Genomic DNA, 25,958 nt, shown 5'->3' with positions numbered 1-25,958 from the left:
TCTGAAAGATCAATCCAGAAAATTTAATACGAATTTATTAAAAAATCAAAAAAGCAAAATAATACCGAAACAAAAATTGAGGAAGAACATGACCTAACAAGGGTCAAATTCTATCTAGGGTTTTGTTTTCTTTCCAATCGTCGCCACTACGAATTACTACGCGATTACAACCAGCCCATAATCGAGCAGGTACCCTTCTCTCTCTCTCTCTCTCTCGTCGTCTGTATGTCTGTTTGCTGTTTTTTATGCTTAATTGTTTAGGGCCTAGTAAATAATCACTCCTCGAAAGACTATTGTGAATCCATTTAGTACCATTCTTTTAGTGGGGCCTTCTTCTTGCCAATTTTTTGGGGGACCTGAAGCAGTTGCTTTCTAGGGTTTTATACCTAGGGCCGACCCTCAGGATAGTGTGCCATTATCAAAGCTTGTTTTTGATCACCTGTTGAAAGGGGTTTCTGAGTCCTTACTCCAAAGAGTTCCCTTGAGGACGAATTAAGGACACAATATAAATTTTCATAGTGCACAATATGACCGTTAAGGATTTGATAAAAGAGTTGGGTGTGGTTGGATTTGGTTATATTTTTGGTTCTCCCTCGGTTTCATGAAAGGTGGGAGCGCAATATTAAGCTTTTTTTCCCCTTGTAATTTTAATACGGTGAAAAGTCTGGTGAAGGTACAAACGAGGGGTTGGTTCAGTGGTGGAAACTTAGACTTCGTTGGATTGGATTCAAGTCCCCATAAGCCCTTATTGGGGTTAAACACACTCCTAACCCCTCCACACGTGGTGGGACTTTAGTTTTGGTCCCAACATAGGTGCGGTGAGGCCCCCTACACATAGTGGTGTGGTGTGAATACTCTCTGCCTCACTGGTGGAGGCGATGGGTACCAAACCTGCACTTCAATTTGTTGCATCAAAAGAGAGGTCTGGTGAAGGGTTGGAGATGCCCTAATCCAATCAAGGGTAAAAAAAGAGAAAAAGGCTAAACCGAACGTTAACCATTTGAATAGATATCCTACATGCGCTTTGTCTCAACTTCTTGGGAGTGAAGGAAAATTAGGCCACTTAACATATAGGAATGCTACTCAAAACATATGTTCTGAGTTAGTTAACCAAGTCTAGTTTCTGTTTGTATCCTTGTAGATGGCCAGGTGGGATGAGATTCTGTCCCTTCCCGTACAGAACCCTCCGAACTTGGAGTTCTCTTCTGATGATCTTGTGTGGAGCAAGGTGGAAGGTTGGCGGGACAATATAGACACAGTTGCACTCATTCCCTTTGCCAGAGTGGATGATTTTGTCCGAGGTGAATCCTCTAATAAGGACTGCCCAACGAGGTTCCATGTTGAAGCAAGGAGGCGTAGACCTCCAGAGATGGCTTACAAGCCTAAGGTTGATGGCATTCTTGAATATATCCTGTAAGTCTTTTATTTTTGTCTCTGATAATTCCTCTTACAAAGTAACTCACTGCACCTACTGCATTTGTAATTCAATCAATCGCTTGTCGATGAAAAAAGAGGGAGTTAATTCAGCCAATCTTCTTATCCTTCCAGTAAAAATTATTGCATAAAATGCATTCTATAACAATCATATGTCATATTTCCCTTTTGATCCTTAAGTATTCTCTTAGCGAGTTAGAGCCCATTTTACCAAATGAATTAATTGCATAAAATTATAACCAGTCTTTTTTTGTCACCCAAGCGACCTTGTTGATTCCGTAGGTATTGGTGCTCCTTTGGTCCAGATGATCACAGAAAGGGTGGCATTGTTCGGCCCAGCAGGAGTACATACGTTGCAAAAAATAAATCTGCCGGTCGGCCAAATACAAAGAGAGGGTGCACTTGCCACTTCATCGTGAAACGCTTAATTGCCCAGCCTTCAGTTGCACTTATCATATACAATCAGGATAAACACGTGGATAAGAAAGGGTTGCCATGCCATGGTCCACAGGACAGAAAGGCTGCTGGAACTCGTGCTATGTATGCCCCATATATCTCGGAGGATCTCCGCCTCCGCATCTTATCTCTACTATATGTTGGGGTTCCAGTGGAAACCATAATGCAGAGACATAATGAATCAGTGGAAAAACAAGGGGGCCCATGTAACCGTGATGATCTTTTGACTCACCGATGTGTGCGGAGACAGGAGAGGAGCATTAGACGGTCTACGTATGAATTGGATGCAGATGATGCAGTCAGTATCGGCATGTGGGTTGAAAGCCACCAGAATCATGTTTTCTTCTTTGAGGATTTCTCTGATTCTGATCCTTTTGTCTTGGGTATTCAAACAGAGTGGCAGTTGCAACAGCTGATACGGTTTGGTAACCGTGGTCTTATCGCTTCTGATTCGAGGTTTGGAACAAATAAATTGAAGGTTTGTTTTCCAATTTGCATGTTTAATGTTGTTATCCTGTCATTGTCCGTATTTTCCTGGTGCTTAAAATACATCAGAAGCTTGCTATGGTATTCTCTGCTCACTGCTCTTTTCTGGTTTTGTATGAAGTATCCCATTCACAGTCTCGTTGTTTTCAACTCGGAGAACAAGGCCATCCCAGTAGCATGGATAATAGCTCCAAGATTTTCAAGTGGCGATACCCATAGATGGATGAGGGCTCTTTATAACAGAGTGCACACAAAAGATCCTATGTGGAAGTTGGCTGGGTTCATAGTGGATGATCCTTCGGCTGATATCCTCACAATCAGGTCGGTTGATGTCTTTATAATATGCTCCTCTTGATTGACATGTCCAGGATTTTCAAGTACAAGTTCAACTCTTTTGACCTGCCACCAGCCAGTGGTGCTGAAGGTGTCCATCAAGTAAATTCTTGACTGAAATTGGGCTCAATTGGCTTTTAGCATACGCATATTGTTTGTTTGATTGGCGGAGTTGGACATGGGATACAATTATGAAGTGGGGAATATCTTATTTTCATCATCTATATTCCACAATTAGTGGAGGAATAGCATATTCACTGGATAACCAATCCCACAAAGAGAGAACCCGCCTAGGTTACAGTGCCCAATACAATATCTGTCTTTCTACCTGGAAAAAACATGGGATAATTTAGTAGTCGTAATCCCCTCTCGTTGGGATAATTTATCTTTGGGATTTCGTATCCCTCCATTATTAGTCCAACCATTTAAACATAGGCATATAGTGAAGAGGAAAATGTGCGTCAAAATTAATTGATTCAGATGACAATTAGGTTTCTAACACACTCATTGCCTGCAATGCTCTGTTTCCACTTGCTTAGTCCTAAGTGCATGTGAGTCGACGTGAACTGTTTTTCCGATGCACCACCTCATATATACGTTTTTGCACCACGTAAAGACTTGGAGAGGTGGCATTTGACCGTTCAGATCAACTAGTGTGCAGACACCTTATTTGCTTGATTTGGGTATGGCCTTAAATGTTTTCGTTTGCATCTTTTCTCAGGGAAGTCTTTCAGTGCTCTATATTGATATCCTTTTGGCGAGTTCGTCACGCATGGCACAAGAACTTGGTAAAGACATGCTCAGATATTACCCTACGTGCAGAGATATCAAGACGGCTTGGTCAGGCAGTGCACAGTGTCTGTAGAGGACATGGATCTGTGGATTTGTTTGTGGATTTCATGGAAGATTTCATTGATGGATCAGATTTTATGGATTACTTTAAGGCGGTTTGGTATCCTAGAATAGGTTAGACATTTAACCTATTCAACCATGGTAGTTTTCTTTGGGTATAATTTTTTTTCCCTACTGGCTGAATTTTTTGTATTTGTATTTTTCATCCAAATTATGGGGGGATTATAAAACCCAAGGGTTCCTGTTTGGGTATAGTGCTCTGCCAAACTAAATTTTAATAATTGCTCTAATTGTGTTAACTTTTAGTTTTCTGTGTGGTGAATTATGTGTTTCATTATGCCTCAGGTTCGTGGACTACTGCCCTGAAGACTCTTCCACTTGCAAGCCAAGAGACTTGTGCAGCAATGGAGTTTTACCACAACCAGATGAAGCTTAGGTTGCTAAATGAGAGAGCCCCGTGTGTTTATCAACGTGCTGATTGGTTGGTCGATAAGTTGGGTACTAAAGTCCATTCGTACTTCTGGCTTGATGAGTATGCAGAAAAAGATGATTTTGTGCGATATTGGAAGGACGAATGGAAGAGTGGTTTGACATCTTGGCGCAAGTCATTAGAAATTCCAGACTCTGATGTTGTCACGGAGGGTAAATGTGTAAAAGTTAATGATCAGGAAAACCGAGATAGAGCTCATGTTGTACTTAACACAGGTTCAGAGTTTGCAATCTGTGATTGCAGTTGGGCAGAGATGGGCAACCTTTGTGAACATGTTTTCAAAACTATGAAGGTTTATCGCGGTAAAGGGTTTAGTTTGCCATCTGTCAGCATGTTTCAGTATAAACAAGCTTTGATTAATTTGTTACAGTGCCCACCCCGTGATTCTTTGATTCGGGATCATGCTGTTTCCCTTTCTGTTTGGGTGCAAAAGCAGTTAGATACAATGGTTGATGTAGAAGGTGAACTGACCACTGTGGATCCTGCTGAGGCACAAAATGTTGGGACACTTCCTGTTAATCAAGAGAGAGATAGGATGAATGAGAATCACAGTACAAATGAGATCATATCATCTGGTGCTGAAAATGGCCTGGGTGATTCGTGTGGTAATTTGGTTGATCAGCAAGATAGTGAAAATGTCATTTGTGGTGAACGAAATGGAACAAAAACTTCTTGTTGTGAGATGGAAGTTGATCTGGTATCATCGGGATTATTCTCTGTTGATGACGTTGTATCTGCTAATGCCTTTACAGGAAATGGACAGAGAGTGTTGATTGACACAGGACCGGACATAATTAAGAATCTTGCTTCTACAGGTAATTCATTTGCAAATCTAAATTGTTTTGAAGATGATATATTGGAGAAAGGTTCTTGTGAAAATGCTATGGATATAGATCCGCAATCGGTTCCAGTAATTGTATCTGAAGATCAATGCACAATTGTCCATCAAAATGGTGTTCACAGAAATGACAAAGAACCTTCAGTTATTCCCAATGTAGTGCATGTGGAAGCTGCGGCTCAGATTGAAGAGAATGCGGGGATGGGCGTGCAAAATAAGAGTGGAAGTTCAAGTCAAAACCATATCTCTACGGATGATGTTGATGTCCCATTAGCGGGGCTTCAAGATAGCACAGCTGAGGATTCCAATCTTGGTCAAAACGGAAAGGAGGTGGATTTTCCTTCAATAAGTGATAATGCTTCGGCAGCCGTCTCCGTCCCTGTCGCCAATGATTCGCAACTGGTTGATGTTGTTGATGCTGCAAGTGGAACTGACAAAAATCGAGGCGCGTGCCCTCAGAATAACACAAGTCAGAATAGAAACTCCAAGGATTGTGCTGTGCTGCTAGAAGGAATTCAAGTTACCACTGTGGAAGATTCCAATATTTGTCACGATTCAACGGAAGGAAGTTTCAGTCCCAAAATACAGAATACTGCTGGATTTGCTTCTGTCTCTGCGTCCATTGATGCACAGCTGGCCAATGTGGTTGAAGCTGCACGTGGAATTGAAGAGAATAGGCAGATGTGCCACCTAAAAGAGAATGGATGCTTTAGTCATATCGTATCCTTGATGGATAATGAACTTCCATCTTCAGGGTTCAGAGATAGCAAAGCAGAGAATTCCAATCCTGGTCATGATACAAAAGGTACTGACAACATGATGCTTCGGTGCCTGGAATCAAGTCAAGCCTCCTCACTAAAATCAAATTCAAGTCAGTTACATCATCCTTGCATTGAGCCCGGAACTCGTGAGAAAAGCACATTCGTGGAGCTGCCTTGTGTTGATGAACCTTCAGCTGTTAGATGCGGGGATGAAGAACATGTTGTGTATTGCAATTTTCCCGTTGAGGTGGCCGAGGGAACTGTTCCAGTGGAGTGTTCCCAGGGAACTGTTTCAGTGGAGTGTTCGCAAATCTCACCTGTGAGGGGTGTATCTCACGAGTATCGGAATGCTGCTGCCGATGTTGCAAGTGGTGATGGTTGATATTGGTGCTCTCCCTTTCTCCATGTACATACTTACCATGGATCCAAATTATACCTTATCCTGTTAAGCAACTTTTTTTAGGTACCTTTTCTATTGTTGCTGCAATTCTATGATTGTTTTAACTCACTTCTGGTCATTACGAGCGAAGAAATAGGTTTCCTTTTGCCTTGACACTTGGCAGCTGATAAATAGAATAGTTTTGAGCAGCTTGTAATACAATGTTTTTGTTTTTAAATTTTTTATTTTTTGCTTTATCTGTGCAACTATACTCAAAATAAAGATGAGAGAAAGAGATGGGTCAAGTGAAGATGGTGAAGTTATATGTCATATACTAACATGAGCATTTGATTCCCTTCAGGGGTTAGGAATGTTGTAGAGGAGTATACATACGCTACCACATGCATTTATTTGAAGTTTTTGACGATTTTTTGCATGCTTCTTATATTATGCATGGATTTTTTTTTAAACCTTGCAAAAGAAGCTTGAGGTATTACAGAGCTCGTTTGATATGTGAATCACCTTTTCTCGGATTTGGTTATTAGCCTTAAGAAAGATTCATCTATTGTAGTTCTGTGGGATTTGATTCGAAAATTGTTCACATTGTAGAAAAGCATGGCCAGTGCAGCTTGCTGACTTGGGTGCAACTAATGCCTTACTCGCTGCTTCAACATTCGGGAGGTACTTTTTACTTGTGTGTTTGTATAAGTTGTTGGACACGTTACTATTAGATTACTGGTTTTGTGAAATATAGCTGTTGAGCTTGGCTATTGTGTTACTGCAGGCTAGGAAACAAGCTCTGACACATCCCTGCCCCGAGTCCCAAATGGTGTGGTTTGGACACGTTTGAAGTGTGCCCATGCTGCTGATCTTGGCAATGCAACACAGCTTCTTTTAGAGAAATATGGAAGGATTGGAAGGATGTTGGAAACTTGGAAGAGGAGATAGTGAGAAACATGCTCTCAGATTCGTCGATGGCTCATTGCCTAGTGTTTGATCTTATTGAGTCATTTCCGGCTTCCATTAGAGTGGTGATTGCCTACGTGTTTGATCTTATTGAGTCATTTCCGGCTTCCATTAGAGTGGTGATATGTGTTTGATCTTATTGAGTCATTTCCGGCTTCCATTAGAGTGGTGATATATCCAGCACGATGGCTCATTGCCTATGTGTTTGATCTTATTGAATCCTTTCCGGCTTCCATTAGAGTGCTGATATATACAGCACAGCACAAAGGTTCATTTCTATTTCTTGTGATGTAACAGAAAATGAAACAGCCCGCTTCTGGTGTTCGCAGCCACAAGGATGAAGATTAAGTTCGTTATTGTTAACTTGTTTCTTTTAACCTGATTCATGATTTTGATGTCAACTGCCACTTAATGGTTGCAATTCGGAAGGGCTAAACTTTTTAGGTCAATGTATGAATATCCAGCTTATGCATTTCTTCAAGGATCTAGCACGTTTCTGCTTCATTTCAACAATAGCGATTGAACATGACTGGAGGTATGCCTCTACACCGAAGAAAAAAGTAGATGAAATATTAGGCGAGATACGGAAAAGATATTTCGTCATTCCAAAGGCACGTGACAGTTACAAATGCAAACGGGAAGAAAATTTCAGAGGTAACTGCAATTTTCTTTAGTGTCAAGTCAAAGCACATCGGATTTATTTTGAGAGCAGGATAAACCTTCCGACAATTTCAATTACCAGCCTGAAAGGAAAACAAAAAAAGCAAGAAGGAAATTTCAGGGGAGAATCAGGATATGATCACAAAAGGAATTCTGATGTGCAGGCAGATTTGCCGGTAATGCATGAAGGGATTGTTCACATAAAATCTGCCTGAGCCGAAGGATCATTGGCCATGGTGCTCGAGGGAGCGTATCTGATACCGGTTTGACCCTTTGGTATAAGCCCAAAGTCCCCGACAGTAAATGACTTGTCATCACCAAAGGAGACGAGTCTTCTTGAGTGCGCATATGCACAATATTCTACTTCGTATACTAATACGTCCTTCAAAAATGCAGAAAATGCAACACCAACTCCTTCCCCTGCACAAAATATAGGCATGCTTGAAAAACATGGGAAAACAATCACAATTGATTGTGCATATAAACAGAGATTGGTGGTGTCTTGAAAATCAAAGCACCAGTCAAGAGAATTTTGGAAGATAAGGGAAACATTTTATTTGCATTTTACTATATGGACACATAAAAAAAGATACGGATCAACAAATGTGGAACTTACAGATCTCATGTTTTCGTAAAGCATGTTATTGATTGTACTAAACCTGACAATTAGATACCAAGAAATGATACCAAAAAAATGAAGCTTACCGTGCGAGACAAGCAAAATATTTTCTGAAGGGTATTTATCTGCCAGAGCCTTAATAATCTGTGCGTATCTATCCCTTGCACCCATTACTGTCTCTTCCCACCGTGGCAACTGAAGTAGCTCAAGGAAGTAATTCTAGTCAGTGCTAGCAATGGTTTTGCAGATGTTGCATCTTTAATACTATACAATAGCTAGAAATTTTCAAGTACAAATGAAACTTCTTTTTGAATTTACTGGCTGGAGTTGGAATGGAAGTGGGAAAATTCAGATTTACTGTTTGTACCTCTGGATACACTTTTTCCACAGAGTGATCCACTGTCCCAGCAGGCAACAGAGCTTCAAGCTCTGAGATATTGAAACCAAAATCACCATCTTTAGGAGCCACATTAGGTCTTATGGCTTCCCTGTTCAACATCTCGCATAGTCCATACTCAATAGAGACCTGAAAAAAGTCAAAAGGGTTTAACCGTGAAACTGATGCGAATTTTCTCTTATCATTACTAAATATGAACAAAATCAGACAGAACGGGAAGAATAGTACCAAAAGATGTACAATATCAATTATCACTGATATGAACAAAATGACAAATTACACTGATTTGATTTTATCTTTATAAATGCAAGGGACTTTTCTGCATCAAACTTTTTAGGAACTTCTTAGGATTTCCACAACACCAAATTGAACAAGATCATAAATCAGGGGACCAAACAGAAGCGAAAAAATATCTCGAGTTAGCTGGACCTTCCGGGCTACTATATCTGATAAGATTTGGGTAGTTTCCCACAAGATAGCGTTTGGACATAAACGTGACCAGATCCAAAACTACTGCTTTGGTATACAGCCTAGCAGCAGAGTATGTCTAATTGCTACTTCATTGTTGAGTTTGCTCCGGAATCAATCCTTCGTTGTATTTCAGTTCCATCAACGAATGGGCAGGCCATGTGTTCAGTGTACCAGCAACTATTTCCGCTGGATTGTAATGAGTGAACTCGATCTTTCTTTATCTGAGGTTATCAACAAACCCAAGCTCATTAAGGGTAAAGGTTATAGCTACATGGAAAGTGGCTTTTTGCTGTCGGATCCTGAAGAAGACACAAACTTAAACTTTGTGTTCGAAGAGGAAGTGTATGCTTTTATGATAGGATCCGTAACAGCTTCTCTCTAGGAGAAGAACCAAGATGAGGATTTTCCAAGGAAAGTTGCTTGGTACTAAACACCTTTTTCCGTTTGAAACAAGATAATGGAACCTATGGTCAAAACCTAAATGCTAGCATTATTCCGAAGTACCAAAAAAAAAAAAAAAACACCTAATTGCTAGCTCAACGCTAGTTAAGACAGAATCCAGTCTATGGTAATTGGTAATATCAACCACATCATTTTGTATGAAGTATGACTTCCACTGTCCATGGCAAGTCTAGTATTACAATTTACAACAGTTCTTCCCCCTTCAATCAGAAACTTAAAGTTGTGGGTATAGGAAATTATCTCATAGCTACTCAGATCACCAAAACTTGATGACTTTTGAGAGGCATACTAAAGTATGCACGAAAAAGTTTCACACCTGGAACAAATATCTGTTCAGCTCAGCCATATAACTCAAATTTCACAAATCCATGCACAAATTTTACTAAATACATCAAAATAATCACCACAAATTGATAAATCATGGCAAAATAAGCTACAGATAAATCCACAAAGCAGCCAATTGCTTCTATGACAATATCACAACTGAATCAAAATTAACTTAACATAACCAGGCATCCTTACTCTGTCAGAGCATCTCCAGCCTAGACTCTTCTTCTTCTTCTTCTTCTTCTTCTTCTTCTTTTTTTAACGTTAACAAAAATCTGAGCAAACCCTCTTAAAACCCCTCCAGTATTTGACTCAAACTGATACAAACTAAGTTTTATTCAAATCAAGGGAGACTCAATTTTTTACTTATATTTTAAAAGGCTATTTCTTCTTTGTCAAATTTAGATCGCCACATTACTAAAGTTTTTACTCGAATTTATGCAAAGATTTGATTTTTTCCATTGGAGTGCTTCATATCAAACAAAGCTTAACTTACAGATTTGAGTAAAAGCATAAGGACTGGAGATGCTCGCCTTCACTCTATTCTCAAGTCAAGCTCAAAATTTGAGTGAAAAACTTAAATTCATCTCCAATCATTTTCTCAACTCATACCAAAATGAACAACTACTCACTCATACGACATTCCCAAATCAAGGGAGACCCTTTTATTTACTTGAATCCTATCCAACCTAAACGTGACACTTATCATATTCTATCTAAATTTACTATCACTACCATTTACTTTCCACTTAAAAGTTGACACATGGCCATTCTACAAACATTTGAGATTGTCAATTGGAATGAGTTACATCAAATGGAACTTTTGAGTAAAATTCTGAGTCCCTGGAGATGCTCTTAGTGCCTCTTTGATTGACTGGATTCCACATGCAATCAGTTTACAAATCTGGTGGAAGGTCATTTCCGGCCTCTATAGGCAACAATTGATGGAGGATTACATATCCATTGAATATCTAATCTCACAACAATCCGACAAACCCATCCATATACAGTACCACCTAGAGGTGTGGTATTGCTAATCCCTTCCTTTTAATCTGTTGGGATTAATTATCTTACAGACACTACTAATCACTGCCAATCAAACATGGCCTTAAATTTCAATTGTGACATGATTATTCACCGGAAAAACAAATTGTTTCCGGATTACACCAATCAGTCAATCAATCAATCAATCAATTACACACGCGCCTGCGCGCGCGCACACACACACTGTTATCATAAAGGTAACACCCATTTGTCAACGTCAGTTATGAGGCTAGCTCACAATTCTTTTCCCCAAAATATCATCTTAACAGCCTAAAGAAACTGCCAAGAAGAAAAAAAATGAACTTTATCTCCCCACTTTTCTTCTTTTCCATCCCGATTTCATTACACATAATCTCAATTCAAGATTTTCCTCTTTCCATCTTTTGCATAACACGAGGCGTCTAGTATATGTCTATTACTAAAATGGTGTGAACGTCAATTTTGAGGCCGGCTCACACTTTGCTTCCCCAAATTACCCCTGTAATCGTCTAGAGAAACTGCCAAGAAGGGGAAAAAAAACTTGCCATCCCATATTTCTTCTCCCCTCTTTTCTCTCAAAATTAAATTTAGATTAATTTATTCAATATTTTCCACTTCCTATCTTTTGCCTAACACGATTTGCAATATAAATTCGCATCACATAGACATAAGCATATATAGGACAAAAAAATGCGACCTTGAGTTTGGAAGGATCGATTTGGACCCCGTCGGAAGTCATGCGGTCGGGATCGACGACGACGTCGTCGACGGCGCAGAGGGCGGAGACGACCTCGGCGGCGGTCTGGAGGCACCGGAGGAAAGGCGAGACGAAGACCCGGTGGATCGGGAAGCCCAATTGGGTCCGGAACTTCAGGCCCGTGCAGAAGGCCCGGACCTTGCCCGCCTCCGCCAGGGGCGGGTCCCACGGCCTGGCCGCCGTCGCCGCCCACAGCGGCTCGAAGTTGTCTATCCGATCGCCGTGCCTCATTACGACGACGTTCTGGTACGACTGCATCTCTTGTTCTCCCGTTGCGTTCACTGTCGTGTCTATTGGTTAGGTGTCACGAAGGGACATATACATATTTATAGGAGGACATATATATCCTGTATTTTCAGAGAGAGAGAGAGAGAGTGTTGTGGATGATGAGGTGGCAAAGACGGACTTAAAAAAAGTGGATCTGCAGACGTGGTTTCGATGCTTTTTCCGGGCAACTACCCTACAAAGGACAATAAATGCTCTCTGTCCCAAGTCCGAACAAAGATTGCGAAGGGAGGGAGAAATCTTTGGGTGCTGGGTGTCACGTCACTCGGCCGACGTGATATCCGAGCAATTCATTCGGACCATCCAAAAATATATTGAACGGTTTATAGTAAAACACTCTTTTTTCTCTCACTCCAACACTCTCTTTCATTTTTTTCTTTTCAAATTTGAGCCGTCTAAAACTTAAATGGATAGCCCGGATGCACCGAACGGACACCACGTGGTGCCTGCTCTGCACTGAAAATCTTCTCGACGGAGGATGCACCTTCATTTTCTTTTTTAGGAATAAATGCTAATCTTTGTCCAAATTGTGAAGGATATAAGTAAAATGTGCATTGATATGTGAAAAATGGTATATCGATATTTATAAAAATATATCAATAAAGTTTTTTTTTATAATGAAAACAGAAGGGAAATGATTTTGCCACTCTTTTTTTTTGTTAACGTTGCTCCCCTGTAAGTGTAATTTTACACTAAAAATACACTTGTAGGGGCATGACGTTAACAAAAAAATGAGTGGTAAAATCAACGGTCAAAAAGAAAAGATGCACCTTCATGATTATCACAATTTTCCAATTCACTTTGGAAAAGATACCTCACATTAGCCGTTCAATCTTCCAATCCACTTTCGAAAAGATACTACAGTAGGCTGATGTTGCTCCATCCGTTCGATTAGTGAAGCCTCACGCACGGACGCTAAGACCCATTCAGAATTGACCTTCATGTTTTGAGCTGTTCAAAAGCGTTTATAATGGTTCAAATTGCTATTCCATTCGAAGATACTTTTAAAAAATTTGGACAATTAGTTGTAGAGATGATCGGGCCGAGAACTTAATATATTGCATGGGTTTGTAATTAAGTGGGACATTAAAGTGGTTGAATATATAGTTTCATTAATTAGGCCTCTAATGTGACTGGTGCAACATTCTCTCTAGTAACATCCCTTTAGTATTGTACTAATACAAAACAAATGGGCCCCAAGTCCCAACAAAGATAAGGGAAAATGACGGTTCAGGACGTATTTTGATAATTAATACCCACTAAAGATATGCTGAGAACATTTATTAATGTTAAAAATGTTCTTAGCGGATATTAATTATTAAAACATGTCATTGACCGTTATTTTCCCCAAAGATAATCGAGGGTAATTATCTTTCACTTATACAGGAGGTCGATGTTACTCTATCAATTCGAGTACAAGGTCTCACACATGGGCACTAAGACCCCTCTGATATTCAACCTTGTCATCGTTAAGAATATATATCTTCTGAGTGTTTGGAGAAGATATTCAGTGCTGAGCGGGTACTACGTGGTGCCCGCTCAGCGTATCCGGGCGGTACATTTGGGTTTTGGACTGTTTGGATTTGGAAAGAGAAAAAAGAAAAGAGAAAGAGGAGAGAGAGTATTGAGGTGAGAGGAGAGAGAGAGAGAGAGTTTCAATATCTGGGCCGCCCAATATACTTTTGAATAGCTCGGATGTACGTCAGCCGGTTGACGTGGTACCCATCCGGAACCCAAAACTTTCTCCGAGTGTTTGTGGTATGCATTGTGCAACTACGTCATGAGCAACTACGTCATGGGCATAGCTCGGTGGAAACGTGAGGCACAAACGTTTGATCTCCCTGTGTTTTGCGTGGAAAGAGACGAGAGGAATTAAGGTGACTCCTTTTGTGCACTTGTTATGTTAGGAGTCACCCCAAGGACTTGACGAAGGTAAACCCAAAAAAACAAAGAAGAAGATATTCAACGGTCAATATATTACACAAAATCAATCGAAACAATTATTCCTGCGCGCGATATTTCTTGATCTATACCAAATGAGCCACCGAATTTATTGTACGCTCAAGATTAATTCAAGCTCACTTAAGATATACTTCCAATTTTGCCACCTGAATGCCAATTCAGATAGTGTTTTCGTGGACGACCCATCTTCGCTCAGTGCCTTCCGAGCAGCCTCCTTTAAGCCCTTCATTTTTCGACGAACCTTCTTCCCTTCTTCTCCTTCCATAAGGGCATTCACAACTCTTGCAATTTCTTCCTTTCCCACTATTCCACTTTCATTCGTTTTTGGTCTTAGTGCCTCGTTCAAACCCTTGTTTAACATTGCGGCGTTCATTTTTTGCTCTGCGTAGAGTGACCAAGCAATTAGAGGCATGCCGTGAACAATACTCTCTAAGGTTGAATTCCAACCGCAATGAGTTAGAAACCCACAGGTGGAATTATGACGGAACACCTCGATCTGTGGGGCCCACAACTGGGACAACCAAGCCTTGTCCTTTGGTCCTTTCCAAGAACCCTTTCGGCAAGAAACTGTAGGGGTCTGTTTGGCTTTGATCAGAAGTAAAAATTGCCGCAGCATTAGCAGACTGGTCACTGGGGCTTCTCACAACCCACATAAACTTTTGCCCACTCATTTCCAAACGTAGGGCAAGCTCATTGATCTGATTATAAGAGAGGGTTCCAACACTTCCGAACGAGACAAATAAAACAGACCCACTTGGTTGATCATCTAACCATTTCAAGCACTCGGGTCTACCAGACCCGTCACTTGACCCTGTTTGGACAAGTGGTCCAATCGGGTAAACTGGCGGCTTACCCGGTTCTTCCACTTGTAAAGCTTCTATGGCTCCCTCTTCCAAGTCCAAGAAGCTATTGACAATTATGCCCTTGGATGAATTGAACCGGGTGACATTTTCAAGTAGCTTCTTGTATGCGTCGTGGGACCGGTCTTGAACCGGGTCAGCGAAATCCCTACCATGAACCGACACGCAACCGGGTAATTTTACCGGTTCAGGTAAATCTCTATACTCGCACGCAACCATTTTGTCAAGCTTTGGTAAATGAAAGCAAAATGCAAGTGTCATGGCATTGGAATGGAAAAATAAGTAAGGAGGAACACCGATTTCCTTAGCAACATCAAAGGCGTCGAGTCCGAACAGATCGACGACGAGAGCCACCAAACGGTTCGTGGAGGTTAAGAATTTTAAAGTGCCGCGGAGGGAAGGGAGCGAGAGGGACATGGTTACGAAAATCTGGGATTCGGCGTTTGTGAGGTTTTCGGCCAAGTTGACGGGTGGGAGGAAGACATGGTTGATGTTTTCTGGGAGGGATTCGAGGACGGAGATTTGGGTTTCTGGCAGCGGTCTGGTGGTAGGGATGACGAGGGTGGAGGAGATGGGGTGGCGGTGGAGGAGTTGCTTGGCAAATTCTACTAGTGGGATTAGGTGGCCCATCCCCGGAGCAGGTATAAGTGCAACATGGGGTGTTCTATCCATTTGTTGTTGGTATGTGGAGGTTTACGTGAAGGTCAAATAGTTTTGGTGCTATGAGCACTGTAGTGGGATAAGAATGCCGATGTGTTGGTTCTTAACTTCTACTTATAGCAGACAGAGAGAGAGAGAGAGAGAGAGAGAGAGAGAGAGAGAGAGAGAGAGGGTGGTGATGTAAGTACAAACTTAATTACGTAAGTATTTCATTTGAAGAAATCAAGGAGAGAGGTGGCAGGTTAAGATGGAATAAGGTGGCCGAGAGAGAGAGAGAGAGAGTGATGATGTAAAGTACAACCGTAAGTATTTCATTTGAGAAGTCAGGAGAGAGGTATGCTGGCAACGGGGAGGGTTAAGATGCCATGGAACAAGGTGGCCAAATTTTAAGTACAGAAAATGAACAACGAAGGATCGGTGAGGAGGGGATCAAGGCGTAAATCTCAGGGTTCGTCCTCAACAACTAACAAGATGCTATCGACTTGTTTGAGGCCAAAATAATACAGAAAATTAATTGCTCCGAATTTGATAAGATTGGTTTTCGAAAATTAATTAGAATGCACGTTAATTGGTCCGAACACTTGGATCATCAAAAAGTGAAGAAAATGAACTTCTCTCCTTTCGGGAATTTATGTTCAAATTTCTCGATAAAAGGTTTCTAGAATTTGTAAATACATAAAATTTTGCTCGAATTAATATAATTGGATGTTAATGAAGGGAAATCAAGTAAAAACTATAAAATGTGACCTGGCCGTAAGTTAAAGTTGAATATAACAAAAATAAGAAAATACGAAACTAATACCAAAACAAAAATATTTTTTTTCAACATCGATCGGTCCATATTTTTATACTTTTTCAAATCGCCTCATCAAGACGAGCGATTTAACCCTAAAAGTTATGACGAAAAGGTAAATAAAGAGTTACAAACAGTAAAAAATACCAAAATAATAAGAATTCTGGACAAATAAGTTGATATATATACACATAATACTATAATAGTATCACTTTCTACATAACTTAAAATAATCATTGGCTGTTATTTTGTATTGAAATCATACCATGCAACATAAAATAATCCCACCAAATGTTTGACCAATTTTCTTGGATCTGATAAGTTTAATTAAGCATTAAAATATCTTGAATTTTGCCGAGCAAAAAAAAAATTCTTGAATTTGACATTTTCCTAATCGTCACTGGTGACGTTCGATTAATTGAATGTCATTTTTTTTTTTGCTAAGCAAAAATATTGGGGTTGGATTATGTTTTGCAGAGGGCAATCCTGCGGCCCTTGATACGGTTAAGGATATATATGGTTCGTATAATTTAATTTTACTTGGAGATTAACCCTACTTAAAGGCACAATGTACTAACGAATAATCTAAATCTAACCTAAATGAAATTTTTCTATCCCCAAGTTTCCTAAGATAGAATAGATTAGGTTTAACGAATTGCAAAAAAAGAAAAAGAAAAGAACTTTCATTTTCAGCTGTGACGGCCACCTTCATCAACACACGAGCGACTTGTCCCAAAATATATTCACTTATAGTAGGGATGGTTCATTTAATTTTATACATCTATCTTTTTTCTGCTTTCATATATACGGAGTATCATGAGAATTACAAAAAACTAGACCCATGGACATTACGAAAATAATGTGAGATCTCATAATTATAACCCAATTAATCAAGCTCAATAAGGAAACAAAAATTACGAGATGCACCAAAGTGTTATGATCCCATTGAAAATGTTACGAATCCTAAACATTACGAATTCCATGCTGAAAAGTTATGATATTTTAATATAAAAGTTACGAGATGCACCAAAATATTATGAATCATAGTAAAAATATTACGAATACATCCTATTACTGAAAAGTTAAGAGTTCTTAAAACAAAAGTTATGAAATACTCCAAAATATTATGAATGAACCATACAATATATAAGTCCGTAAGGTACACATTTTTAAAAGGTGTATATTGTAGACTTTTTCTATCAATAAAATCATTCGACCAATTTTGAAAAAAAGAGAAAAAAGAAGAATAAGAAATAATAATCGGTCGACACAAAATATACTTCTAAGTTTTCCACTTGAATGCCAATTCTGATAGTGCTTTTGTAGACGACCCACCTTCACTTAGTGCCTTCCCGGCAGCCTCCTTTAAGCCCTTCATTTTTTCACGAGCCTTCTTCCCTTCTTCTCCTTGCATAAGATCATTCACAACTCTTGCGATTTCTTCTCTTCCCACTATTTCACTTTCATTCATTTTTGGTCTCAAAGCCACATTCAAACCCTCGTTTAACATTACAGCGTTCATTTTTTGCTCTGCGTAGAGTGGCCAAACAATTAGAGGTATACCATGAAAAATACTCTCTAACGTTGAATTCCAACCGCAATGGGTTAAAAACCCACCAATAGAGTCATGGCGGAGCACCTCAATTTGCGGGGCCCATGACGGGACCAACAAGCCTTGTCCTTTGATCCTTTCCAAGAACCCTTCTGGCAGGAAACCACTAGGGTCTGTTTGGCGCTCAGAATAGAAAATTGCCGCATTGGCAGACTGATCGCTGGGGCTTCGTACAACCCATACAAACTTTTGCCCGCTCATTTCCAACCCTAGTGCTACCTCGTTGCTCTGATCATAAGAGAGGGTCCCACCACTTCCGAAGGAAACAAATAGAACAGACCCGCATGGTTGATCATCTAACCATTTCAAACACTCGGGTCTATCCGACGATTCCGACCCATCACTTGACCCTGTTTGGATAAGTGGTCCAATGGGGTAAACTGGCGGCTTACCCGGTTCTTCCACTTGTAAAGCTTCTATGGCTCCCTCTTCCAAGCCCAAGAAGCTATTGATAATTATGCCCTTGTATGAAGTAAATCGGGTCGAATTTTCAAGTAGCCTCTTATACGCGATGTGGGACCGGTCTTGAACTGGGTTGGCAAAATCTCTACCATGAACGGGCACGCAACCGGGTAATTTCACTGGTTCGGGTAAATCTCTATACTCGCACGTAACCATTTTGTCAAGCCTTGGCAAATGAAAGCAAAACAAAAGTGTCATGGCATTGGAAGTGTAAAATAAGTACAAAGGAACTCCAATTTCCTTAGCCACATTGAAAGTGTCGAGTCCGAACACTCCAAACGGATCCACGACAAGTGCCACCAACCGATTCGTGGAGGTTAAGGATTTTAAAGTATCGCGGAGGGAGGGGATGAGAGAGAGGGACATGGCGATGAAGAATTGGGGTTCGGCGTTGGTGAGGTTTTTGGGCAAGTTGACGGGTGGAAGGAAGACATGGTTGATGTTTTTGGGGAGGGACTTGAGGACGGAGATTTGGAATTTGGGTGGCGGTCCGGTGGTGGGGAGGATGAGGGTGGAGGAGATGTGGTGGCGGTGGACTAGTTGTTTAGCGAATTCCGCTAGGGGGATTAGGTGGCCCATCCCCGGGGCAGGTAGAAGCGCTACATGGGTTGTTGCATCCATTTTTTGGTATGTCAAGGTATTTGTGAAGGTCTAATTCTAATAGTTTTGCTTGTAAGAGTACCTGAATGTGTTGGTTCTTTTAACCCAAATGAGAGAGAGAGAGAGAGAGAGAGAGAGAGAGAGTTGTGGGTACAGACGTTAGCATTGCATTTAAGGGTTACTATAAAGGGTAAAATTAGTAAAACTTTGGCATTGAATTAAGTAGTAAAAAAGAGAAGTAGCAGCAGTAACGTACGTGCATAGATGATGGATGGAACAAGGGAATTGCAACGTTATATGTACAAAAAAAAATAAAAGGAAAAAAATAAAAATAAAATTATAACCGAATGCTTGGGATAGCGTGTGCAAAATCAAATAATTTCAGGACTTTGAAGTTAACCGACGGACAAATCCTATAGTGGCCGGAGGTTTCCCCTTCGCCGGCATCATTGTTGGCGACCAGAGGTTTCCTTTTTTTCTTGAACTCCCTTGCGGAGTATTCTCTTCCATTTGTGGGTAGCTTTCCTCCCCTTTCTGGGTCTTGTACGTCTAACGGTGGTTTGGTGTTTTATTTTCATGTGTGCGAGTGTTCTTCTATTAGGCGTATTAGTATCTATGTACTTCACTAACTGACTGATAAGGATTTGAAGGTTAGGTGTCTTTGGTTGCAAAGCCTACATTCTGTCGCTGTCCATGTCTTTGATTAGGGTTGGATATGCTCTTTGTATGTTTCTCTATGTTTATCAATGGTAATTGTTATCCTTTTGGCAAAAAAAATCTTGAAGTAACTTAGGTTTGAAATGTTTACTCTCCGTGAGATAAAAACATACTACCTCATGAAGGACGAAACTTATTAATTTTTCATGTCAGCTTGGCTAGATCTCGTGGCTAGCTTCTCCCATTTTCGAGAGAGACAGAGAGAGAGAGAGTATAGAATGGGAACCACATTACCCCATTCTAAACATCATCATTCTCACCACCAAACCACCCCCGTTCCACGTCCATTTTAGCTCCAGCAAACAGCCCATTTTCTGTCACAAAGCTTTCCAGAAATCAGCTCCGAAGCACCCCCGCACCCTGTTGGAAAAATTAGTAGTTATTGGAGCACAAATCACAACCAGTCAAGCGGAGGCTAGTAAGGAAAATCAAACGAATCAGTCGGTGGAAAATCTGGGTAATCAATCTTCACTTATCTATGGAAGGTCAAAATCTCCACCTATGGATAGAACGTGATTCATGGTGTAGGATTAAGGAAATCAATCCCTGTAATTGTGAATTTTTACTTCCTTTTATTGTAATCCCTGTAATCCTTCTTTATTTGTTTACACACCTATAAATACAATAGAAGAACTCTGCTCTCTTCACCTTGAGAGAGAGATTTTTCCCAATCTTTCAACCTTCTTTATGGTATCAAAGCCTTTCTGTGAGGAGTAAAGAGTTCTTTTTATTTTCTCCAATGGCTTCTTCAACTTCCAGTCCATACCCCTACCCTGCAACATTGAACGTTGGGAATTTTGTTTCCCTTCGTCTCACTCCAAACAACTACTTGTTATGGAGGACTCAAATGCTTGCACTAATTGAAAGCCAGGATATGTACGGCTTTGTGAATGGGGAATATGTGATGCCTACTCCTACTATAGTCTCACCTGTGGACAAGGATACTGGTGTCTCAAAAGAATCGCAAAATCCAGATTTTGTGGCTTGGAGACGGTCTGACCGGCTTCTTCGTGGTTGGATCACAAGCACCTTATCTGAAGAAGAACTTGGACTTGTGGTGGGTCTTGTCACTGCATCCGAAGTGTGGAAAGCGCTGGAAGATTCTTTTGCCCAAAGCTCTCAAGAAAGGGAGTTTCAACTATTTCAACAGATGTCCATGTTGCGCAAAGGCGATGACGCTCTAAATGCGTACATCCGAAAATTCAAAGCAATCTGTGATGATCTTGCAGCTATTTGTAAGATTGTTCCTGATAAAAATAAAGTGTTTTGGTTACTACAAGGACTTGGGTCTGGTTATGAAAATTTTGTAACAACTATGCTTAAACCCCCGTCCCTTCTTATGGCGAAATAATTCCTCTTCTCCAGAGCCATGAAGCACGAAATCAACTTCATGGCTCCTTTTCACCACAATTGGCCTATTTTAGTCATAGGACTAATAATAGCCAAAATAGGAGGGCGGGACAAGGCCAAAATCGTTTCACCTCATCAGGAAAAGGATTTGTTCAAACTACCCATACTAATGCAAATAGCCAAAGTCGTAGTTCTCAATTCCATGTAGGAAATCAACCAGGAAAAGCAGCTAACGCAACAAAATTTCAGTGCAAAGAGGAGCAAAATGATCCAATTAAGTGTCAGATTGTGGGAATCGCAGTCACACTGCATTAAAATGCTATAACAAGTTTAACCATCAAGCTGAGGATGTTCCCCAAGCACTTGCAGCTATGACCATCACTGAGAATCCAGAATCGGCATGGTATCCCGACACGGGTGCAACAGTTCACATGACTGGAAATTCTGGTAAGTTGGACAACATTAGACCTTATAAGGGGCTAGAAGGTGTGATGGTTGGAAATGGCCAAATCTTGGACATTACACATGTTGGTGACTTTCATGCCAACTGTGGGAGTACTTCATTTCCTTTGAACAATGTTCTTTTGGTTCCAACTATGAAGAAGGATTTGCTATCAGTCAGTCAACTTACTCATGACTTGCCATTTGTATTCGAATTTGATGCTAATGGATTTTTTATCAGGGAAAGAGGAACCAAAAGATTAATTGCTTCAGAAAAAAGGAAAGGAGGACTATACTCATTGGAAAGTGGACATGCTGCTCTCTTCTCAACTCGCTTTAGGAAGACGAATAAAGAAGGATGGCACCAACGTCTTGGCCATCCTCAATATCGGGTTGTCGATTTTTTATTTCGTAGGAAGCTAATAAATTTTCATCCTACTACTGATGTTGAGAAAATATGTGACAGTTGTCAAATGGGTAAAGCTTGTAGACTTCCTTTTCTCCAATTGGATAATAAATGTGATGAACCTTTTCAAAAAATTCATTGTGACTTGTGGGGACCTGCACCGACTCGATCAGCTGAAAACTTTCGGTATTATGTTATTTTTGTGGATGGTTGCACTAGATTTACATGGTTTTACCCAATGAAGAAGAAGTCTAACTTTCTGCATTGCTTCAGTTGCTTTCAGAAAATGGTTGAGTGTCAATTTGGCAAAAAAATCAAAATACTTCAAACTAATGAAGGAAGTGAGTTTACTGATGGAAAGTTACAAACTATTTTGGCCAACCATGGAATTCTCCATCAATCGGCATGTGTCAAAACACCTGAACAAAATGGCTTGGCTGAGCGCAAGCATAGGAACATTACAGAGTTAGGATTAACTATGATGTTTCATGCTAAGATTCCAGCAAGAAATTGGGTAGAGTGCTTTTCTACAGCTGTATTTTTGATAAATCGTGTGCCCTCTCCAACTTTGCAAATGGAATCTCCTTTTTATCGACTATATGGAAAATATCCTGATTATAGCTCTTTCTGCATATTCGGTTGCAAGTGTTATCCATATCTTGGTGATTACAGGAAAAACAAGCTGGAACCAAAGTCTGTCCCTTGCATTTTCATGGGTTACAGTGTGAAACATAAGGGGTATAAGTGTTTTGCTCCGAGTTTGGGTCGGACATATATCTCTCATCATGTGGTATTTGATGAATCTTGCTTCCCTTTTGCTGATCCCAACTCATTATATGGTTACCAATCAATTGAGGGAGAGATATCTAACTACAATGATTCTGTAGACACTCTATTTTGGACTTTCCAAATTAGTTTACTTACGGTATTTGATTCCCCGATGATGAAATGGATCAAGAACACTCCGAAAATGTTAGTATGTTTGAACTTTGAGTATTTCAAAACCCTTTCAGATCCTTTCAAAATTCTCTAAACTAGAACCAAAAGGCCTCAACAAAACCCAACTTACATACGCCGGTAATCAACTGGCGTGCGCCGGTCCTCTACCACGTGTCAGTCATCGGTCAACTTTGACCGTTGACCAAGCCCGAACTGGAGTACGCCAGTCAAACTTCTGGTCAAACTTGTGTTTTTTAGCATGCAGAAGCCATGGGTAGGGTCTACAGCACTTGGGAACCTTCCAATCCATTGAAAAAGCATTCTCCGCCGGGGGACATTTTCTTACACCCATCCCATCACCTTTTTCCTCTCATCCAATGAGAAGGAAGGCTTAAGGGCTAAGGCTTCAGTCACTTTGACTGGCCTTAACCCCTCTCTCTCCCTCTTCCCTTATATATAACCCCATATACTTCCATTTGAAAGGGTTACCAAAACTTGAAGCATTCAAGTCATCTCTCTCTCTCCATTAGTTCTTTGTTCTTTCTTTCTTCTCATTGAGAAAGAAACAGCAAGAAACTCTCCCATACACTACAACATACATCCATCCACACTCACCATTCATCATCCAATCTTCAAGTTCAAGCTCAAGCACTCTTGAAGCTCAAAAACAAAAAGGTATACCATCTGGGTATATTTTTCTGTTCTGATCCCTGAGGGGCCTGGCGGGGTCAAGGTTGGTAATCAATACCAGTCCTGGTCCTAAAGTTGTCAAGGTTTCAAAAACAAAACAAAAAAAATCGTTTCTGACTAGAATCGGCGTGCGCAGGTCATAAGCCCGCTTATGCCGGTCCGTGGCAGTACGTACAGTTTTAAATTTGATCTGCTTGGAACTGGCGTACTCTAGTTAATAACTGGCGTACTCCAGTTTCGAGCCCCCCGGAACTGGCGTACTCCAGTTGTGAAATGGGGTCCAGATCTTTGTTTTATGCTTTATTTCCTGTCTATTCATCACCTTATTGCATGCTAAAAACTAGTTTACTGCTTTCTGTATTTAGAACTGTTTAGTTGTAACATTCAATATTTGTTCATATCTGTTTTAGAAAGCCTCTGGGATGCTTTCTGGTCATGTTCCAGAGCCCAGATGATGCAAAGCCAAGCACTGGGTAAGGGGTGTAATTGGCGTACGGTCTCATACGATTAGCGTACGGCAGTTATGCCAAGATCCAGTGACTGGCCCTTGTATCTTAGCTTAGTTTTGGCCTCTTTTATGTTCCCACACTGTTTATGGGGTGTTCCGTTTATTTTCATGGCTTAAAGCCATTTCATCTGTCTGTAATTATATAACCGCTGATATATTGACTGCGTGGTTTGTCTTGGGTGTGTGTTGGTCCATTCCAGAACCCAGAGGGTTGCAAACAAAGACTGTGAGTTCATGGTAAATGGAGTACACCAGTGAGGAGGTGGCGTGCGCAGGTTGCGTTAGTATGCAGTGGCCTGGCCGGTGCATACTGGTGCGATACCTGCTCACATCCCTTCAGGGCAGCATACTCCACCTTACTCAAACTGCTCTCGGTGCTTGTTCTCAATCTATGTTTATTATTGCAAGCAAATCATTCATAAACATTTTATCACATAATTGCAACTTGTTACAGTTTTAAATCCCCTTTAAACTGTTCCTCCGCCCTAATTGGCTAAAATATGATCAATGAGAGAAGAATGCAAAAGTTTTGTAAAAATGCCTGAGTAGAGACCGATCTCCGGATTGGGCGAGAGGGGTGCCATAAAACCCTTCTCCTCTCGTAACCTGGCTCCCGAACCTCAGATATCGAAGGTGACGACGGTCCAATCTACAAGCCTTTTTCAAAATCAAACAAACGTAGCAAACGTTTTCGAGTTCGGTTCCTTGGGTGTTTCACCGCTAAAACCCGAGTGGCGACTCTGAATCGAGGCGTTTCGCCGTGCTTTTTCCAAAAAGGGCCGCACCCAAATTTTTCATAATAAAAATTTTCCGAGGCGTGTGCCCACAGATTAGATGGACACCAATGCATTTGATGAATCTCCATTGCTTGCAGGAAATGGAACCAACACAGGTCCCTCCTCATCCTCCAATGAAGATGCAATGCCAACAACTGGTCATAGCTTGGATGGACTTCATCAATCCTATGCAAATGGCCACACACATGCCACTTCGATGGAGGAGATATGTCAGGACACGATGAACTCTCCTCCCACTCAATCTGCAGCAACTGTACCAGTCACAACCTCTCCTTCAAATCAGTCAGTCGATGCCGAACCTCAACTTATTGACATGAGCAACATTCAGCCCCATTGTTGCTCTTCACACACTGATTCTCTACCATCAACACTGTTACTATGCTCTCCAACAAGTCCTAATACAGCTGCCCAAATCCAACAACCCCTGCAGCAATCAATACCAAATGATGGCGTTAGCGACACTGCTCTTGAAGAATGATGCTATGCATGAAGAATTGGCTGCCCTTAAAAGAAAATCGCACGTGGGATCTAGTTCCCTGGATTCCTAGCATGAATGTCATCGGCTCTAAATGGGTGTTCAAAACAAAATTAAAGTCAGATGGAAGTTTAGACAGATTAAAGGCTCGCCTAGTTGCTAAAGGTTTCCACCAGATTGATGGAATTGATTTTTCAGAAACCTTCTCTCCTGTGGTCAGGCAAGGTACTATTCGAATTATACTCACTGTTGCTACAGTAAAATGTTGGGGCATTCGCCAACTTGATGTAAAAAATGCATTTTTACATGGGTATCTTTCTGAGCCAGTGTTTATGGAGCAACCACCCGGATTCGTTGATCCTCGACATCCCTCCCATGTTTGTCAATTTCATCGTGCCCTCTATGGACTAAAGGAAGCTCCCCGTGCGTGGTTTGATGGGCTCAGCGTATTTCTTCTCAATGAAGGTTTTTGTTGTAGTTCGGCTGATCCATCCTTGCTTATTTATCAATCTAATAGAGGGATACTACTTCTTCTAATATATGTAGACGACATGATACCCACTAGAAGCAACTCGGAGTTGATTGATTGGTGTGTTCAGCAGCTTTGCCGTGAATTTGCCATCAAGGACCTTGGCCAGCTCAACTATTTTTTGGGAGTTGAAGTGCATAACACAGATTTTGGGCTCTTCC

General features: G+C 40.8%; 3 protein-coding genes and 1 pseudogene across 8 annotated transcripts; 1 reads left to right on the top strand and 3 right to left on the bottom strand.

The window, feature by feature from the left end:
* The first annotated feature begins 36 nt into the window (after positions 1 to 36).
* Positions 37 to 7,374, top strand: LOC131331784 (uncharacterized). 6 transcript variants are annotated; one of them, XM_058365706.1, is made up of 9 exons: positions 37 to 189; positions 1,142 to 1,413; positions 1,717 to 2,368; positions 2,498 to 2,697; positions 3,431 to 3,675; positions 3,907 to 6,037; positions 6,639 to 6,710; positions 6,814 to 7,060; positions 7,252 to 7,374. In XM_058365706.1, the coding sequence occupies exons 2-6, from the start codon at positions 1,142 to 1,144 to the stop codon at positions 6,030 to 6,032; spliced, it is 3,495 nt and encodes a 1,164-aa protein (XP_058221689.1). In that variant the 5' UTR covers positions 37 to 189; the 3' UTR covers positions 6,033 to 6,037; positions 6,639 to 6,710; positions 6,814 to 7,060; positions 7,252 to 7,374. The 6 variants fall into 6 exon arrangements, with proteins under 6 accessions (XP_058221689.1, XP_058221685.1, XP_058221687.1 ...); XM_058365702.1 differs by having other exon boundaries at positions 3,907 to 6,056; XM_058365704.1 differs by having other exon boundaries at positions 3,907 to 6,111; positions 6,636 to 6,710.
* Positions 7,375 to 7,577: 203 nt separating this feature from the next.
* On the bottom strand, positions 7,578 to 12,051 carry LOC131331785 (uncharacterized). The gene is made up of 4 exons (XM_058365708.1): positions 11,652 to 12,051; positions 8,642 to 8,800; positions 8,361 to 8,469; positions 7,578 to 8,075 (listed from the first exon to the last, which is right to left on the bottom strand). Exons 1-4 carry the CDS (start codon positions 11,967 to 11,969, stop codon positions 7,852 to 7,854), a joined length of 810 nt encoding a protein of 269 aa, XP_058221691.1. The 5' UTR covers positions 11,970 to 12,051; the 3' UTR covers positions 7,578 to 7,851.
* Positions 12,052 to 14,046: 1,995 nt separating this feature from the next.
* LOC131332539 (hydroquinone glucosyltransferase-like) lies at positions 14,047 to 15,490 on the bottom strand (annotated as a pseudogene).
* A 2,055-nt stretch (positions 15,491 to 17,545) lies between these two features.
* LOC131331783 (hydroquinone glucosyltransferase-like) lies at positions 17,546 to 19,041 on the bottom strand. Its single transcript, XM_058365701.1, has one exon. The coding sequence runs from the start codon at positions 18,964 to 18,966 to the stop codon at positions 17,554 to 17,556; it is 1,413 nt and encodes a 470-aa protein (XP_058221684.1). The 5' UTR covers positions 18,967 to 19,041; the 3' UTR covers positions 17,546 to 17,553.
* Between the last annotated feature and the right edge of the window lie 6,917 nt (positions 19,042 to 25,958).

Source organism: Rhododendron vialii, chromosome 7a, assembly GCF_030253575.1.
Source record: "Rhododendron vialii isolate Sample 1 chromosome 7a, ASM3025357v1".
Taxonomy (NCBI): domain Eukaryota; kingdom Viridiplantae; phylum Streptophyta; class Magnoliopsida; order Ericales; family Ericaceae; genus Rhododendron; species Rhododendron vialii.
The sequence above is the reverse complement of the archived record's forward strand: the minus strand, read 5'-3'. Positions and strand labels throughout refer to the sequence as shown.

What these genes read in the sequence shown, in the direction of transcription:
- LOC131331784 (XM_058365706.1), top strand. Translation starts at nt 1,142, where the DNA reads ATGGCCAGGTGGGATGAGATTCTGTCCCTTCCCGTACAGAACCCTCCG. An exon ending in TTGGAACAAATAAATTGAAG is followed by an intron (nt 2,369 to 2,497) that starts GTTTGTTTTCCA and finishes TTTTGTATGAAG; the next exon opens with TATCCCATTCACAGTCTCGT. An exon ending in GCTGATATCCTCACAATCAG is followed by an intron (nt 2,698 to 3,430) that starts GTCGGTTGATGT and finishes ATCTTTTCTCAG; the next exon opens with GGAAGTCTTTCAGTGCTCTA.
- LOC131331785 (XM_058365708.1), bottom strand. Translation starts at nt 11,969, where the DNA reads ATGCAGTCGTACCAGAACGTCGTCGTAATGAGGCACGGCGATCGGATA. An exon ending in TCGATCCTTCCAAACTCAAG is followed by an intron (nt 8,801 to 11,651) that starts GTCGCATTTTTT and finishes GACTTTTTTCAG; the next exon opens with GTCTCTATTGAGTATGGACT. An exon ending in TATTTTGCTTGTCTCGCACG is followed by an intron (nt 8,076 to 8,360) that starts GTAAGCTTCATT and finishes TATTTTGTGCAG; the next exon opens with GGGAAGGAGTTGGTGTTGCA.
- LOC131331783 (XM_058365701.1), bottom strand. Translation starts at nt 18,966, where the DNA reads ATGGATGCAACAACCCATGTAGCGCTTCTACCTGCCCCGGGGATGGGC.